Source organism: Pseudochaenichthys georgianus, chromosome 16 (genome assembly GCF_902827115.2).
Source record: "Pseudochaenichthys georgianus chromosome 16, fPseGeo1.2, whole genome shotgun sequence".
Lineage (NCBI taxonomy): Eukaryota > Metazoa > Chordata > Actinopteri > Perciformes > Channichthyidae > Pseudochaenichthys > Pseudochaenichthys georgianus.
Window position 1 is genome coordinate 7,814,748 of NC_047518.2, and position 19,949 is coordinate 7,834,696.

At 44.9% G+C, this 19,949-nt stretch overlaps 1 protein-coding gene across 5 annotated transcripts in view; it reads left to right on the forward strand.

Annotated features, from left to right (window-relative positions):
• Positions 1-19,949, forward strand: part of grik2 (glutamate receptor, ionotropic, kainate 2) — a 309,207-nt gene that overhangs the window by 88,351 nt on the left and 200,907 nt on the right. For all 5 annotated transcript variants that reach the window (XR_011644593.1, XM_034101861.2, XM_034101862.1 and 2 more), the window contains one exon: positions 18,994-19,161. Coding sequence is in view for 4 of the 5 variants with exons in the window: in XM_034101861.2 (XP_033957752.1) it covers positions 18,994-19,161 (168 nt within the window). In the remaining variant the exon portion in view is untranslated. The remainder of the gene's footprint in view (positions 1-18,993; positions 19,162-19,949) is intronic.

Here is a 19,949-nt window from a genome sequence, read left to right on the forward strand (position 1 = left end):
AATAGACAGCTCTGCATCGGAGCCATCAAAGACTGTATGCCTTAATTCATCTGAAGCGTACACAGAGAAGGAAGCTGATGTTTGTGTTCCTGGTCGATCATTGGCTGATGTTCCCTCCTTCCCCAAATCAATGACTCTGTCCAGATTCCTTCATATCTCATCAGAGGCTTCGCTGATCCCTTAAACGGACTGGGATTGCAACACAATGGGGGGGTCAAGGGGCAGCAGGTGCAACATGAGCACATCTCCTCTGGAGGATTGCGCCGCTGACCCCTCATCTCCTTGACTGGAGGATAATATCACACATTTGACTGAGCACCGGAAATCAATATGCCTCAGCTAAGTTCAGAACCAAAGCTGCTCATTAGAAAAGAGTATTGGTCCAACACGGAGAGTTAAGCTCCAGGGATTGTTATCATTGTTAAGCAAATAGATCCACAGAGGGAGAGATAGAGAGGAGAGGAATAATAAGATGTACTCCCTGTGCTATTTAGCAAACTGTATCTTTTAGTAGATGGATGGGGGGGGAGCCGCCCTCTCCGAGAGACTGAATGCCTGCCTCAGCACACAGGGAATTATAGCTAACTGTTGATATGGAGGTGGGTGAGTTGCAGAAAGAAGCTGTGCTCTCAGACTGTCCTCTGAACACCTGGCTCTCAGCGAGGCTGCACTTTATTGCCTCCACCGTTTGGGGAATGCAAAGTGATGCTCTGGAAGACAGACATAACCATTTCCTGGGGTAATGAAACCGATATTGGTTTACATTTAAGAATCTACAATTCTGTTTTACAAGGGCAGATTTGGTGCACTGCAAGGCTACCGTAGCAGAGATGCTAGCATCATCAGCACTACTGAAACCGATAATCATGACCAAAGCACATGACATTAAAAAGAGAACAAATGAGCCAAAGACAGCGAAAACCACAAAGCAGATTCAGGCAGTAGGCGTATAGATTCACACTGAAAGTATTATCCTACAGAACAGTACAGCTGACAGAGAAGAGAGAACATCTGATCCTTTGCAACACACACTGTATGCTCTTTTTAGGTTTTTACTAACACTGTCATCCTAGTGATGCCCATTTCTTTAAATCTAACAGTGATCTGATACACACATTTTTTCATCTTGATTACGTAATCTGTGTTTAACTCCCCAACCCTGCATGTATCTATTGAAAGTCAACACCCACCCAACAGAAGTCTTTCCCTAAAGGCCAGGACGCACCAAGCTGATTTGGGCCGTCGGTGGGCGTCAGGCCGACGATGAGCGTCGACACGCCCTACTCAGATTGGTGTGTCCCGCACCGTCGTGTCTTTTCAGCCGTGCCGACACCTTTTCGGCCGAAAACCCACAGATTCAACATGTCGAATCGGTGGGCAGTCGGCCAAAGGCAGTCGGCAAAAGAAATCACTCTGATTGGCTGTTCAGCTAGCGCATCAGTGCATGAGAAGCAAAACGGAAGTGAGGGACCCAAACAAACTATTAAGAAGGCAAATCTGAGATTTCCTTTAACTCCAGCTCTCGACTCAGGTTCGGGAAAGCCCCGTGAGCTTCTTGCTGTAGAGGGAAAATGGAACGCACACGCTATTTGTTGTTTGTTTATATCACGCAGTCTGTTCTTCTTCTCTCGGTTATCCGAGTTATTCCGGTTGTTGCCTCTTTTGAATGACGAATACACACTACCGCCACCTGCTGGTGAGGAGAGTTATTGCCGCTCACGCACGCGCAGTTCGTACGTGCTTCTTGGCCGTCGGCTGAAGTCTTTGCGGTGTGTTCCAGTGCGACACATGGCCAAGACACAGAGACGCGAGGCGACACAACAGTCGGGGGTCCGTCTGTGTCAGTTCTTTGGTGTCAGCTTGGTGTGTCCGGGCCTTAAAATGTCTCTATATTGCCAACTATTTGCAGTGTTACAATCTTGTCATAACAAATAGTTTGGACCCTGAAGGAACTGGAATGTTCCACATGGATGCTATGGAAGGAATGCCCATGTATTTACTTATTAACTTGCTGGATTGTTGATGCTTGTACTAGTGGTTTTTAAATCTAGTTTTTGTTGTATGTGTCACAATGGATCCCTTGTATTTGATCTGCAAACCATATCTACCTTCAGGTAAAAATTAATTACCTGAACCTGAGCACCCATAGCTCAGGGCTAGAAGGTTAAAGAAATGCTTATTGTTCCTTCACTCAAACACTCAATGTCCTCTCACCCTCTAGCAGCAGCAAGTTAGATTGCATTAGAACGAGAGTATTAGCTCTATGCCTTCATTCTCTATATGGGAATGTCTCATTTGTTCACATCACATTACATTTGACAATGATGTATTGATCTTAACAAATGTATCACCTTTAACACGTTACCCATTTCCATTACCCATGTGACCAAATGTATCATATAAATGTGTGGCCTTTGCCTTGTATGGGTGCTGACATGGGTCACAGGTTTGCAGCAGCAGAGTGGATGAGTTTCTCTGTGCTACGTGACCACGACTCCGCACTAGATCTTTATAGGGGATTGGAGTGTGCTTTGCTTTCTGCCTTCTAAGAATTCGCTCCCTCCCATTGTGGTGTGCTCATTGACATTTCCAGATGTGAGCAGTTCACAACGGCTGTGACTGAGAAGAGAGACTGACATTTTGTGTCTCTGCAAGTGTTTGACAATGGCTGAGAAGCACTGACATTTGTGAAAGTGCCGCGAGGAGCACTCCTCAGATTTTCTATTATGAGAAAGAGAGGGAAATTACACATTACACACTCATATATGTTGCCGTAATCTGTGCTCACAGGATGTCAGATGGAAATGAAAAGGAAAAAATGAGTAGTAGGGAAAGAAGAAAAACAAAGAACAGGAAGAATGAGAGAGAAATAAGAGAGACAGCTGAATAAAGGACAGATGATAGAATAAATACAACAACCTAGTTGCAATTCTCAAGTGGCTCACTATGTGAAAGCGTCTCCACTCCTTTCCTTCTAAACCTCCCCCAACTGCTGCAGACAGCTCCCTGAAGTACAGAAAGCCTTTTGCTGTTGATCTTGTATGAACAAGGTACAAAGTGTTCCGCACAAACAGACCATTGAATAATGATGACGCTCTGCCAAACAAATCATGTGCCTGTACACGATTTGCATTGCCTTACAGAGATAACACACAACCTGAACAAAGATAGCTAGAGTATACGTAACACTATTAAACAGTTATATTCCACAATTGAAATGTTCCGTTAACTATTTAAATAAAAACTCCATCATTGAGAATTCCAAAAACTACTAAAATGCATTATGACTGATGCCTGAGACCCTGTTCACCATCAGTGCTGGTCCAGTTTAAGCCACATTGTAGGCAAGAGGAAGCAAAGCTGGTTGTTATCATGTAGACCAGTGCTTCTCAAAGTGTGGTCCGCGGACCACTGGTGGTCCGTGAGCGCCCCCTAGTGGTCCGTGAGTATATTGGTACAATTTCACATTTTAAATTAATTAATAAATTAAAGTTGTACGCACTCTTGCGGGAATATCTCCGCAATGGAGCGAGCTTAAGTTTCACTTTCAATTGTATGATATAGCCCAGCGAAACACCTTCATCACACATGTTGCCACTTGTTTGTACCATTTTCAGGCGATTTGTAATCTGTTCTAGAAAAACGATGTGATTTTGGATATTTGTGGAGTTAGGTGGTCCGCGAGTGTTTTTTTATTGGTTAAGTGATCCTTGGTATGAAAAAGTTTGAGAAACACTGATCTAGACTGAATCCACATTTAGGAATAACTACTTAAAACTGACCACTCTTGTTCGACAGGCATGTATGGTGGCCGACGAGGGTCAAATGCTTTACAACATCCAAAAACACTTCCATTATGAGAAACGCGCTGCAGTTTCACAAACGATGCAAGTATAAAAACACAAATGTGCCAAAAACAGGAGCAAATGAAGAAACATCTTCACCAACTTGACAACACAAGGGCAGAATTTAGAAAAGTATACACCAACTGAGCGTTTACTAAAAGCGCTGCACAAACAAAACACTGCAAACTTAACTGAGGCTAAGTTCAACTGTACTGGCAAGTTTCAAGAACTGGCTTTGATAAAGTCTGGATTCTTTTGAAATATTCATAAAATGCACTTACTTTTGTAACCAACACTGTATACAGAAATGTTTATTATTGGTGGCAAACCCCATGTAGAATTCATTTAACATGCACACTTGTCACACAGTAATGTAGTGTTGCTGTTGGTACCAGAGGTCGCGTTAACCGAATGTTTTCCGTCTATGACGGATTTTTTTTAACAATGACGGAGAAATCTGAAAGCAGTCCGTCATTTTGACAGATTAGAACAAACTCGGAACAGCGCCAAAGTTTCCCCGCAGCGAGGCTCCGGTGTTATCCGGTGTTAAGCATGCCTGCCAAAAAGGACATCATACCGTTTCCTAACCCAACTTTGCCGTACAAATCATTGAAATGTCTGTGAGTTTTGGTTTTTACGCTGTGCGCACTCCCGCTAACAGTTCACGAGCGTGCGCCCACCCCCCCGTTGACAGTTTACGACTGTGCTTTTTTACCCTTTTACCTTACTGTTCTCCCTATTGTTTGGTTTGCATTCAGACATTTCGCCTCAATCTCCACTTCCTGCCCGCCATCGCTCCCTCTCGCCCCCCGCCTTGTATACTGAAGCAGAGCCTCAGCTGTGTTAAAGATGGAACATGATCTCGGAGCTCGTCATGCTACGCTTCCCGTTCTGCAGCGCTGATATTCTGACACTGATCGCCATCAAACTGTCAACAACAGACAGGGAGCGAGGGCTGAGGATAAATAATTTTCGCTCAACAGAAAAGATGAGCCGAAGCGGAATTTATTATTAATTTCTATCCTTTTTTTTCTGAGGGAGAAAATTGAGATGGATGATGCCCGGTGTTTTCCGGGGCCTGATGCAGAGATGTGTGAACGGCCAGCCTGTAGCCTTGCACGGTCCTGCGTTTAGTCATAGCCCAGTGAGGCGGTATTAGATAGGGCCTTTATTCACTCTATGGATAGGGATTAGGCTGACACGTTGTTTATGAATTTACTCAGAGGAGTACAGAAGTCACATTAGCATTTAGCACTGTCCAGGCAGTAACCCAATCACAGCAAAGAGAAGGTGATCTGTCCTTTGCTATCTCTTTGAATTGAGCTGGATATTTGTTTGCAATTAACTGTCACATCCCAGGTATTGATCTAGATGCAAGTTGGGGCACAGTTGTTGGGAAATCCAGCATTTGTTCAAAAACATATTATTATCTTTCATTGGCAGATTTGCTAAACTATGGAAGTCCACCGTTGCTCTCGAGATTGAATCGATTCAAATCAAGAACTGTGATATTTACTGTATATCCACATTCTGCGTAAATCTGTCTTTGAACTCTGCTGAGCCTTAGAGTCTGTCAGTGCTCATCATGGCCTTCACCCACTGACGGAGGAGGATTGCACCAGGCAGAAAGAGCTGCTTTAGCAAACAGCACTAACGTTACCAGTTGACGGGTGTACTCAGCACCATTAATAGGCATTACAACCTTTTCTATACAGCACAAACACATGATATTTCCACCATAAGTGTCAATATAACCAACACATGTTTGCTCTATTTATTGTTTCATCAAGGATGCGAATGATAGTTAGTCGGTTGTTCCACTCAAAGATATCTGGGCCATACTGGTGGCTGACAGATGAAAATGCGCGGCAACGGCCCAAAACACTTTCATAAGGTAGAAACGTGCCGCACTTTCAAAAACTTTGCAAATACAAAAACAACAATGTGGGAAAACTCATACAAATGAAGAAACATCTCCACCAACTTGACAACACATGCGCAGCGTTTAATAACAGCACTGCATAAACAAAAACGATGCAACCACAAAATGCTGCAAGAAGCTCAGAACATAACGGAAACAGGGACAATAAAAAGGGACGCACACAGCTATGACCGGAGCGCTCGTTCACGTTCAGGGATTATAAAGTTGGCTCACTGTCACTGTTGGCTGAGTTAGTCTGTTTCATAATTTGAAGTGTTTTGTCAGTATATTTGAAATGACTAGGTTATCCAAGTTAGCAGATCTGCAATAATATCGGAAGGAATCATGTTATCACATTGTTAAATGAGCCGATTAAACATTTTAGGTAATTTCAGAGTGACGGTGATAGTTGGCCAACTTTATAATCCTCGAACGTCAACAACCCTGAGCGTACTTGCAGCGTTTTGTTTATGAAACACTTTCAGTAAAGTTACAGTTCGTCAAGTTGGTCATTTGAAGATTTTTCTTCATTTGATTGTGTTTTGGCACATTGTTTTAATATTAGAATGTTTAAAGTGCAGTGTGTTTCTCCTAATGTAAATGTTTTGGCCCGTGTAAAGTATTTGCACCTGTCTGACACCGTAGTATTGTAGCGATAACGTGCTCATATAGTTTTAATCCATTATTTCTCTGCAGTGGACAGGTTATTATGACCTTTGAGTCCTCCTAGTGGCTGTAGTGATAGTGAGCTGGGTTGGTTGTCGGGTCCAACACTTCAATAAGTCAATGGGTTGCAATATAAATGTGGTACAGACATCGATAAGGGACGATGTGAGCATGAATGCAAAGACTATTCTAATGCCTGACTTTTATCCTGTGCCGCCGGCAACATGTTGTGTATATAAATAAAATAACATGTATTGGCTGAAAGAAAATTCACTGATGGTGTTCAGATACACTCTTTACAAACCTACAGTTGAGCAGCAATCACCAAATGATTGAACTGATCCCGATGTGAATAATTGAACACATCAGCTAAGACTACATGATAAGCCTTCAGCAGCAGATGTGTTTTTGTGGAGATCCGCAGTGATTCATTCTGTTCCTGCTGTACCACATACTGTGTTGTAGTTCCTTGTATAACATGAAATGCTCCTGAAAAGGAAGTTCACATTTCTGCTAATGCCAATATCCCCTGCCTGGCTCTGACAGTTATTTATGGGTGTAATGATTACACTGACTTCAATGCTACTACCAGTGTCATAATTAATCATTTATATCTTCGGAGGGGGTTCGATCGATGAGGGAGTATGTGGTGGGGAGAGAGTTTAATGCATGGCCTGATTAAGACATAGCTGTGTGGTTTAAGGACACATGCCCATGCAGCCTGAACAGGGAATCAGTCTCACCCGTGTTGGTTCAGTCTTTGAGCCACCAGGGACCTCATGTTCAGTGGCTCAGGGCACCTGTCAGTCACTGTGTCTGAATACCAAGGTGATGCTACTTTCTGCAGAACCTCATTTGTGCAACAGCCTCATTACTGCGCTAATAGATACAGCAGCCCTGGAAATATAAATACTTTGCCCAATATAACTTGTATATTCTGTAAGCTTCCAGAAGATAAATAGGTTAAGATAAATATCCAATTTAAGGTTGGTGTTAAATCCTCAATGTTTACAGGAGATAGTGACAGCAGGAAGCCATATGTCTCAATTTACCCAGTTTCAATATATAATGAAACATTAAACAGATGGTCTGAGAAACATCAATAACAATTTTCCATCAAGTCAGCATACTAACATCAGAGGAAAAATCTTCCAACCTCCAGCTGATCCAAAGTCAGCCACATATAAACAAACAGGTGTTGAGCTTGGAAATCAATTGAATTTATTATTATTTTCTGGATGAGTAGATTAGTACTACCAATGTAAAAAACTGATCCAAAGTCAGCCACATATAAACAAATGTTTTTTTGGGGGGGGTCATACAGACACATGTTATATATTAATAAAAAAAATCATTTTGAACGGAATATATACAGTACTCCGATTAGTTTGTGATCTTAAAGGAGACATGTCATGGACATTTCCACTGATCATAATTCCACTGTTGAGGTCTACTAGAATAGATTTATATTGTGCAATTTTCCAAACTCACATTGGTTTCTCATACAGCATCTCTGTAAACTACGTGTATTCACTGCATTTCACTCTCTGCCTTTAACGGCTGGTTGTAGCTCCAATAGCTCCAGCCCCCACCCTCCTTGTGAGCCCAGTGTGCTCTGATTGGTCGGGACGTTGTGAATCGCGCTGAGCTCCGTGGAGGTGCTATTTCCTTGTTTAGCGATACACAGCGAAACACAGCCAAACTCATCCTGAGCACACACAAAGTCACAGCCGAAGTAAAAACAATAAGTGTGGCTTGATATTGAGTAAGAAAAAGGTTGATAAACGCTGTGAGAATAGGTCTGCAGAGAGAATTTCGCCGCGATCCCAACTGTCTGTTATTAGCCTGCAGCAGGGAGGACAAATCAGCAGAGCTGCATGCACTGTGTGAGGAAGTCCGTGGATTGGTCAATTTGGACCAATCAGCGGGGGCTTAACGTAACCGCTCCACGGATTGGTCCATTTCGTTCCGGGTACGTGTGTTACGGCCTATAGCATCTTGGACCCCAAAGCAAAAGACTGGAGGGAAATGGTAAAAAACAAAAAGCTTTATTCAAGCAGAAAACAGAAAAAAGACGGCAGTGGAGTCAGGAAGTTGGCTGGTACTGAGTCGTCAGGGACAGGAGGCAAAAATCCAAACAAAGAACCCAAAAGACGAGGAGAGCAGCGAGACACACCGGAGGGTCGAAACACAGAGGAATTATCTGGCAGGGAAGTGGCATGAGGACCGGGCTTTTATATCTACAGGTGAAGAGGTGAGTGGAAACAGGTGTGCCTCGTCTGCTCCTGGGAGGAGCCAGCCAACTCCCTGTCACACACCAGCCCTGCAGAGGAAAACAGAGAAGGGAGGGGTGAGACAGGAAAAAGCACACAACAAAAACTAAAATAAACAGAATCATAACAGTACCCCCCCCCTCAACGGATGCCTCCTGGCGTCCTGCCAGGCCTGTCCGGGTACCTCTCATAAAAGTCCCTAAGGAGAGCAGGGTCCAAAATCAGGGAGCGGGAGATCCATGAACGCTCCTCTAGCCCGTACCCCTCCCAATCCACCAAGTACTGTAACCCCCGGCCTCGCCTTCGTACATCCAACAACCGCTGGACGGTGAAAGCAGGATGATTGTCAATACTCCGGGGGGGAGGAGGGGGCTTGGCCGGAGGGCTCAGAGGACTGGAGGAAACTGGTTTGAGAAGTGAGACATGAAATGCTGGGTGGACATTCAAGGCAGCAGGCAGCTTGAGCCTAACCACAGCGGGGTTAATAATCCGTTCAATAACAAACGGGCCAATGTACCTGGGTGCCAGTTCGCGGGAGTCAGTCTGGAGTAGCAGATCACGGGAGGACATCCAGACCTTCAGACCGGGCTGGTAGTCCGGGGCTGGAGTGCGATGGCGGTCTGCAAGCCTCTGGTTGCGAGCAGCAGTGTGAGCGAGAGCTGCCCGAGCTTCATGCCAGACTCTGCGGGCCCGCCGAAGATGCCCCTGTACAGAGGGGACTGCCACATCCCTCTCCTGGGTGGGGAAGAGAGGGGGTTGGAACCCAACAGAAGCCATGAATGGAGACATTCCTGTGGCGGAGCAAACCAGGGAGTTGTGGGCATATTCAACCCAAGGCAGGTGGGAGGCCCAGGAGACTGGATGGTGAGAAGAGACACAGCGAAGGACTGCCTCCAGGTCCTGATTTGCACGCTCAGTCTGGCCGTTGGTCTGCGGGTGGTAACCTGATGACAGACTGGCCGACGCCCCCAACGCCCGGCAAAAGGCTTTCCAGACTCGAGAGGCAAATTGCGGACCCCTGTCAGAAACAATGTCCAGAGGAATGCCATGCAATCTAAAAACATGCTGGGTGATTAGTGTAGCAGTCTCCAGAGCAGAAGGTAATTTAGGTAGGGGAACGAAGTGTACGGCCTTGGAAAAGCGGTCAACAATAGTCAGGATAACTGTATTTCCTTCCGATGGGGGAAGACCCGTCACGAAGTCCATGGCAATGTGAGACCAAGGCCGATGAGGAATGGGAAGAGGGCGGAGAAGACCAGCAGGGGCGCGGTGGGATGCCTTACTGCGGGCGCAGATGGAGCAGGCGGCGACTTCTTGGCGTCAGAGGACATGGAGGGCCACCAGAAGCGTTGTTGGAGGAGGCCTAGAATCCAAAGTGCTCCTGGATGGCAAGCTACCTTAGAATCATGTCCCCACTGGAGCACTGAAGATCTGGCGTGCGGTGGAACGAACAGCCGACCCGGTGGACAATCCTCAGGAGCTGGATGGTCCTCTTGTGCCTGCTGGACCACCCTCTCAACCTCCCACCTGGCTACTCCCACCACACAGGAGGATGGAAGAATGGTTCCCGCGGATGGCTCCTCAACCGGAGGAGCGAACTGACTTGACAGGGCGTCTGCCTTGATGTTCCGTGAGCCTGGCCGATAGGTGAGGGTGAAGCTGAACCGGCCCAGAAAAAGCGCCCACCGAGCCTGGCGAAAGTTGAGCCTGCGAGCAGAACGGAGATAAGCTAAGTTTCTGTGGTCCGTCCATACCACAAATGGATGAGTCCTGCCTTCAAGCCAGTGCCTCCATTCCTGCAGGGCTAAGACTACTGCCAGAAGCTCCCGATTTCCCACATCATAGTTTCTTTCTGCCGGGGAGAGCCGGCGGGAAAAGAAGGCGCAGGGATGCAACTTCTGGTCGGAGGCTGAGCGCTGGGAGAGGACTGCCCCTACACCAGTGTCGGAGGCATCCACTTCGACCACGAAAGGGGCTGAAGAATCAGGGTGAGATAACACAGGAGCAGAGGAAAACAAACACTTCAACAAAGCAAAAGCAGCCTCAGCTTCAGATGACCACACAAAGGGAACTTTAACTGAGGTGAGCTTGGTGAGTGGGGCGGAGTGGTGACTATAGTCACGAATAAACCTGCGGTAAAAGTTGGCAAAACCAAGGAACCTTTGAAGTTGCTTTCTCGTTGTAGGAGTGGGCCATTCGTCCACTGCCATGACTTTGGCAGGGTCGTCTCTGACCTGCCCCTTCTCTACCACAAAACCCAGGAATGAAACGGAGGAAACATGAAAGGCACACTTCTCAGCCTTAACATAAAGTCTGTTCTCCAGGAGTCTCTGCAGCACCAACCTCATGTGTTGGACATGTTCTTGGGGGTCACGAGAGAAAATGAGGATATCATCAAGATACACAAAGACAAATCTGTTAAGCATATCATGAAGGACATAATTAATGAGTGCCTGAAACACAGCAGGGGCGTTAGTTAACACATAACTAAATATTCAAAATGTCCCAGGGGCGTCTTAAACACAGTCTTCCACTCGTCTCCCTCCTTTATCCTAACTAGGTGGTAGGCATTTCGGAGGTCCAACTTAGAGAAGATGGTGGCTTGATGGAGGAAACCAAAAGTTGAGTCTATGAGAGGGAGAGGATACTTATTATTCACAGTAATGTCATTCAAGCCCCTGAAATCAATACAGGGGCGTAGTCTTATCCTTCTTGTCAACAAAAAAAAAACCTGCCCCCAATGGAGAGCGAGAAGGGCGAATGAGACCAGTAGCAACAGAGTCAGTGATATAAGTCTCCATGGCCTCCCTCTCCGGCTTGGAGATATTATAAAGTCTGCTCGAAGGCAAGGGAGCCCCGGGGAGCAAGTCAATGCCACAGTCATAAGGTCGATGAGGTGGAAGAGACCGGGCACGATCCTTGCTGAAAACCTCCTGGAGGTCATGATACTCAGAGGGAACTGACGTGAGGTCAACAGGTCTGGGGGGAACAGGTTTTGAAGTAACAGTGGTGGGTATGGCAGAGTGTAAACAGTGAGAGTGGCAGAACAAACTCCAATTGACGATGGATAAGGTGGCCCAGTCTATGTGTGGGTTGTGGAGTTTAAGCCAGGGGAGACCTAACACCAGCGGAGAAAGGGGTGAGGGAATGAGATAAAGGGAAATGGTCTCGTGATGATTACCTGAGAGTAACAATGACACTGGGGCAGTACGGTGAGTTACACGGGCAAGAAGCCTACCATCAAGGGAAAAAATGTTCTTGAGCTCGGGAAGGAGTTCTGAGGGGAGATTAGACTGGAAAACCACGTCAGAGTCAATACAATTTTCATCAGCCCCTGAATCAACTAAGACTTGGAGGGGAAGGGAAACTTGTGAACTAGAAACCGTACCCTTTAACTGGAGACGATTAGCGTGGGAAGGGGAGACAGAAGTATGGCTCACCAGCGCCCCTCCCCCGGCTGCTGAGCCTGCTCTTTTGGCCGAGCAGAACAGTTGGCTCGAATGTGGCCAGCCTGACCACAGTATATGCAGAGCCTCTGGAGGAAACGGCGTTCCCGTTCAGCAGGTGAAAGCCTCATTCTCCCCAGCTGCATAAGCTCCTCTGGGCTTAGGGATGAGGAGACGGTGGGTGGGTCCCGGTAGGAGAAAGGCTCCAGGCGTTGGTGAGGAGGTGCAGACTGTCCAGGCGGACGTGGTGACTTGGGTTGGGAAAAGGGGAGAGGGAATCTCTGCCTGTCTGTTCTCTCCCTACGCCTCTCACGGAGGCGATTATCTAAGCGAATGGCCAACGAAATTAACTCCTCAAGGGACGAAGTCTCATCTCGAGCAGCTAGCTTGTCCTTTAACTCCTCGTTTATTCCACGGGAAAAAGCTATCTGTAGAGCCGTCTCATCCCACCCGCTCTCTGCTGCGAGAATGCGGAAATCAATTGAGTAAGTGGAGACTGACTCTGAACCCTGGCATAAAGAAAGGAGCCGATTACCGGCCTCCTTACCCTGAAGCGGGTGGTCAAAAACTCGAAACATCTCGGTCTCAAACACAGGAAAGGAGTTATAGACAGCTGGGTTACTCTTGACTATGGCCACCGCCCATGCAGCTGCTTTACCCGATAACAAACTCATAACGAAAGCTACTCTAGTTCTGTCAGAGGAGTAAGATAAAGGCTGCTGATCAAAAACTAGGGAGCACTGGTGAAGAAACTGACTGCATGTCCCCGAGTCACCTGAATACCTCACAGGGGTGGGGATGAATGGTTCACGGGGTTGGCCGGGATGAATGACTGGAATCTCAGGAGCTGGAGCCGTCAGAGTGTTGAGCTGGATGAAAGACTGGTCCAAGCGGCCGCTGAGTTGAGTGAAAACGGCAGTAAGGTTGTGGAGGGATTCCATGATGCCTTGTAGAGCTTGTTCGTGCTGCCCCACACGAGCTCCCAGTGTCGAAATAGCTTGCTTCAATTTCTCAGTCTCTGCGGGGTCCATGCTTTGGCCATATAATTCTGTTACGGCCTATAGAATCTTGGACCCCAAAGCAAAAGACTGGAGAGAGATGGTACAAATCAAAAAGCTTTATTCAAGCAGTAAACAGAAAAAAGACGGCAGTGGAGTCAGGAAGTTAGCTGGTACTGAGTCGTCAGGGACAGGAGGCAAATATCCAAACAAAGAATCCAAAAGACGAGGAGAGCAGCGAGACACACCGGAGGGTCGAAACACAGAGGAATTATCTGGCAGGGAAGTGGCATGAGGACCGGGCTTTTATATCTACAGGTGAAGAGGTGAGTGGAAACAGGTGTGCCTCGTCTGCTCCTGGGAGGAGCCAGCCAACTCCCTGTCACACACCAGCCCTGCAGAGGAAAACAGAGAAGGGAGGGGTGGGACAGAAGAAAGCACACAGAAGCACACAACAAAAACTAAACTAAACAGAATCATAACAACGTGCTTACGTAATCTCGTACCCGGAAGAATCAAACGGATGGTGACGTTTCACCAACGAGGCGTTTTGGGGAGGTATTTTCTGTGTTAGAGTTGTACTCGCTACAGGGTGTACTTTGAGGGTTTTGACTCTGCAGACCGTTTACATGCAGAAAAACCTTCATAACACACAAGGGGACGGGCAATCACCAGAAAAGCATGACATGGGACCTTTAAGGTAAACATGAAGCTTTAATGTTTTAGTCTCAGGGTTTCAGACTTTCAATATAATCAGAACATGTGATGTTATATCTACAATGATTTACACACTCACAAGAAGAACATATTTATTTGAATAAAAGTAGCACAAGTGTGATTCAAAAACACTGACTCACACACGCTGCTTTCGAAACATTGTTAAAAACCTCAACTGCAAGGTGATTGCACCCATTAGATAAGCACACATAATTGTGAGTGTAAAACACATTATCAACTCTGAGATATTCTGAACTAACGGTGAGGCTTGCCACAATCGATGGGAAAATATAATTTGGGACTTAACCCTGCTGTCAATTACAAAGCATATGTTTTGTGGCAATACGTGATTGAACTCGTGTGAAAACCAAACGTTTTTTGTATATATTAATCATAAGGATTTCCGCAGCTGCTCCCTCCTCTTGGAATCTGCCTTACTGTTCACATTAGCATTTTTAAACGCAGACGCTTGGCCCTGAGTGGCTCATCGCTTAAGTACTGTCCTGATCGATCATGGAGCCATCATGAGGTTGGTCGTATAGGTTTAACTTCCATTGAGTTCCCTCTCTGTTGGCATGGTGATGCTTCAACAAATCCCCAGGATAAGTGCAGTGAGTGGCGATGGCTGTGAGCGCGGTGCTCACTGTGTGTCCACGGTCATGTGATCAGATTGATGAAGTGCAGATGGATTTCTCCCCTGACTGATCACGGCTCTGGGTACTGCAGCGTGCCTCTGAAGGACCGTTACTGTAGTGGTCTTTTCACACACACAAACACACACATACATTTAAGAGTATGTGACTGATCAGCTGCTAAAGTGCCTATTTACAGTGCCAAGAAAAAGAGAGTGAACCGTTTAATTACTTGAAATGTTTTATACATTAGCTTTTAAAATATGGCCTAATCTTTTACTGAGTTAACACAAAAAACAAACACAATGATTTTTAACTAATACCACACAATTACTGTATTGAATACTTCATTACATCAAGTGTAGGCTGGATAAAAGTACAATTAATGCTAATCACAAAGGCTAAATTAACTCAGTAGCTTGGTGTCCAATCAGTGTAACGAGTGTAATGTGTGCATTACAGCTACTTTTTAAGTGATAAGAAACACTCTTTCACAAGACACCTCATCTGATGTGAGCCTGCCTTGAAGTAAAGACCTTGCAGAAGAACTTAGATTAATAATAACTGATGTATATAAAAGCGACTCACAATGTGTAATTCTCTGTAGAAGTGGACTCCCAGTAAAAAGAAGTGCAAGGGCACAAAGAGGAATGCCATATGAGGTAAACAAAAGACAAAACCTGGAATCCCAACCAATGGACCAAAGAGCCAAAATAAACAAGTAACAAATCAAATGGAAATTATACTTGCATTCGACTCTTTTTGCACCAACATCTAGATACATTTTTTAATATAGTTTTTCTTGCAGCCAATTACCAAAATAATAATAATGTATTGCAACTCATTCAGATGAGATTGCCTGCACATGACTCAACATGGAGATGGCTGAACCTGCCGTTAGCAGCTAATGGTGTTAACAGCATGCACAGCGCTAACAAGCACACTGCAGATTAGCTAGCCATCGCACACACAAACAGCCTCCATTCACAAAATAGGTACCAAATGAAGTAGTCTTTCGTATTGGTATCACTTTCAAAACACTGACCAAAACACACCTCTTCAGACTGGCTTTTAATCTGTGAATTATGCTGTATTGCTGTTTTAATAACTTTTAAATGTTATTTTATCTTGTTCTAATAACTTTTAAATTCTATTTTATCATGTTTTATCACCACTGTAAAGCGTCTTTGAGCACCTGGAAAAGCGCTTCGAAATGCAATGTATTATTATTAATGCAAAGCTACTGTTGTTGGTACAGGTATCTTACCTTTTAAAAAAATAACAACCAGCCATTGTGGAGGTAGAAAGCTGAACACTTGACCAGTGGTCGTGTTAACCGAATATTTCCCGTCTATGATGTTTCTTTTTAACAATGACGGAAAAACCTGAAAGCAGTCCGTCATTTTGACAGATTAGAACAAACTCAGAAAAGGGGCCAAAGCTTTCCCGCAGCGAGGCTCCGGTGTTATGCATGCCCGCCAAAAAGGAAATGATATATTTTCCAAACCGTACTTTGCCGTACAAATCATTGAAATGTCTTTACGCTGTGGCGCGCTCCCACAAAGTGCAGTGGGCATGCATAACACGGCCCTAACAGTTCACGAGCGTGCGCATTGACGGAAATGTTACAATCCTGTCCGTCAAAATGACGGGCAGCGAAAAAGTCTAGCGAAACCTCTGCACTTGACACTCCCCAACACTGATTGGACTGCTTTGCTACCTCATTTGCTTTGCCGATTCATGGACAACAATCATTGATCAATTTAGCCAAATACAAGCCAGACCTCAACGTGATAGAAATGCTGTTGACAGAACTCAAGTGAGCCAGTCACAGCTGACATCCATAGAGCCTGGAACAGCTTTGCGATGAGATGAGCACTAAAGGTCTGATCCAGAGCTCCTTGAAGAGTTGGATCGAGGTCATCATTACTGAGCGACGTTCAAGCAGAAGTTTGATCCACTGATTTAAGGGATATTTATATTGCTTTGGTGACCACACACACACACACACACACACACACACACACACACACACACACACACACACACACACACACACACACACACACACACACACACACACACACACACACACACACACACACACACACACACACACACACACACACACACACACACACACACACACACACACACACACACACACACACACACACACACACACCACTACCTAAATATATATTAGGACCCCCTATTTAAACACAGAGACCTTTAGAGACTGGTTTGAAATAGAATAATGTTAGATTGTGAAATTACTCCAAATTCGAACCCATGACTAATTAGGACGAGTATTGGAGGATCTTCCCTCTCTCCTCTCTCCCTCCCCCTACGTATCCTGCTTCATTTCCGTATCCTGTGTCGATGCAGACCAGCGAGCAACTTTCTTGTTGAACTCAGTGTGTATTCATATTCAAACGTACCTACTTAGACAGTCCCCTAACTCTCTGCACTGGTTCGACTCCACATCTACAGGCCTCCCTCCTTTCACTGGAACAGGCAGAGATTCAGCAGGAAATCAGCATTTCTCGTGTGTGAACGGAGCCATTCCACACGCTCAGATTTCCAATTATAGTACATCCCACTTAACTGATAGCTTATTAATTCCTAAAACTCATTACGGCAAGCAAAATAGGGCTCACCCATGAGATGAATACTAATGAAAGGGAAAACTTCTCGTCGGTGCTGCTGCTTTCTTTTTGTTTAGATGTCTGCTTTAGGCTCCGGCACACAGACAAAATAAATGGCCGTGGACAAAAGAGAATTTCTTAAGCGTCCACCGGAGAAATCACTGTAAGGGAGCATTGATCAGAATCAGCCTGTCCTGTGGTAATCGCTTGTGACAGGAAGGACCTGCAGTACTTGTGCCATGGTGTGTATGGATTACGTCTAGACTTCAAGAAGGTCCTACAGTGCTTGTAGTTGGAGTAAATAAAGCTCTGACTGACACTGAGCCAGCACAGGGCCAACCAAAACAAAACACTTCAATCTCTACTGCATCTCCCCAAGGGTCTGATTGATTGATTCACCGGCCAATGAGAGTACATTGATCTCAGATCCCGACCCCCCCCATCCACAACTCCCCAGGCCTCCGCTCCGTCCATTCATCTGTTGTCTGTCAGAAGTATTCACTGGGGTGCTGTACTGTAGTTGTGGAGACCCGTGCTTTAAAGCACACATCTGAAGCTCTCAGAAGAAAACGCTTTGCAGTCCCTCTAACTGTATTGATCCCTCACTGGGTCCGGCTGCTGATGCATCATGGGTCGCTCATATACAGGGATATTCAAAGTTTGCATAGTTGCTATGATGCTCACTGCAATATACAGTTTAGCATCAAACGTCGTTCAGTCAATTGCTGTCTGATAAAACAAGAAATCTTTTTTTCCCAAAGAGTCATTGAGTCGAACCCTCCCTGTTAGAACTAATACTGTCCTTAACGGTTCGGAAACAATAGGAACCCACGCTAACAGACTGAGGAACCGCTTCTCTCCTAGAGCTGTGGTCTCCATCACACCCCTCCCTGCCCAACCACAGAACCCATTGTAATAACTGTGAACACACACACCAAGGTTTATGACACACACACCCGTCTCAAACACCTATTTATAAACACCCAAACTAAATCTGTAGTGTTGTACCTTTACCTGTACATTTAGTAAATTGAATCTAAATATAGTGCCTCCTATTTTTTGTATTCTCTTTGCTGCTGTTACTGTTTTTATCAGTGCTTTTATTTATTTGTTTCTAATGGCCTGCAACATGTCATCTTACACATGTAAAATGACAGTAAATGTATTTTGATTCAGATCACCAGGTGTCGTGGTATCATTTCTGACTTTCAAAGTCCAACCAATCCAGGGTCCGAGGCACCAAACTGGACCTGCATTGGGTGCTTGTCTGTTAGAAACTGTTTTATCCAAATATAATGTATAATACTAGAAATATTGAAAATGGGACACGCTCTGTGTCTCACCACACAACCCGTAACTCCAGATTGGTTATCCTTTGAAAGATGCACCATTTAGAAAAGTGGTCATAAATGCTCATCAGTGAATCAATAAGAGAGTGTTGCATCTTCCCGCGGAAACATCTTTGAGAGGGAAAGCTTGCAGATAGACTGGGTGTAGATATACCAACAAAAATAATCTAACAAAGAAATGTAAACTTGAATAATTATCCTGAGTATTTGTTTTATCAATATAATGTGTATTCATAGTGTGCTAATACCTGTAGTAAACAATGACAAGCACTACTCCCAGTAGTCATTTCAGGTTTCTTACAAGGACTAGAACCGGATCAGTGGAGGATTCATATCATTGTCATTAATATGCAGTAAAGAGACTGGTCTGTGTTGCTGTACAGGAAGTACTTGGAGTTATTGGCTTGACTTTTTCCTTTGCGCTATCGACAAACCCCTTGTTATCACACAATGCTACCTTGCTGAGTCACTAACCAGCTGTGTGTCTTTCTTTGACAGGGGGGATATTCGAGTCCATTGAAAGCGGCCCATCCGGTGCTGAGGAACTAGCCTTTAAATTTGCTTTAAACACAATCAACAGGAACAGAACCCTACTGCCAAACACCACGCTCACCTACGACATCCAAAGGATAAACATCTATGACAGCTTCGAAGCCTCCAGGAAAGGTATTTATGTGTTTGTGACTGGAAGATTTGTGTGTGTGTTCCCGTGTGTTTGTGCGCACATATGCTATGCTAGCTGCTTTGCATTGTAACTGTATTCCCTGTTGCAGACTTGTGAGCTGCTGTGGCTCAGATTGTGACAATTAAAATCAGGCGAGGGAGAAATGGCTGAGCACTTCAATGTAAACAGAGAGAATTGATTGGTTCCAAGTAATGACTCAGCGGCAGTAATTCAAAGACCAGTTGGGTCCCCAGAGACAGCCAATAAAGTGCTATAATCTATCAGTTTTGTGTGTGCATCAGTCTGACATTTCAAGTCTCTTATCAATTACGGGCCATTATATCCTGTCTCAGTGATTTATCCGACTGCCTCGTATCAAACAAGGTGATTAAAGTGCACAGTGTAGCTATTACAAAGATATGCGGTTGTTTTGTATTTCCTCCAAATACAATTTAAAGAAAGCTAATTCAAAGTGGTCACAGCCTTAGTCTCAGTTTCAGCTTTGTGCTTTGGACACTTGTGTTGTGGAGATATTTACAAAATACATCAACATTAAAAAATGAAATATAGCCCACTACCATCAGTGAGGTTGGACACGTGTGATTATAATGCAATGTTTTTAATGTTTCATTTAAAATGTACACTTTTGAGATAGAAATATTTTGTCTCAATGTGGCCGTTATAGAACAGGAATGCGGGTTGTTTTATATTTAACATCGTTAACAAATCTCATGGCAAAATGAAATCCATGTATACTTTGTGACGTCTGTGGATCTCAGCCCCAGGGCCA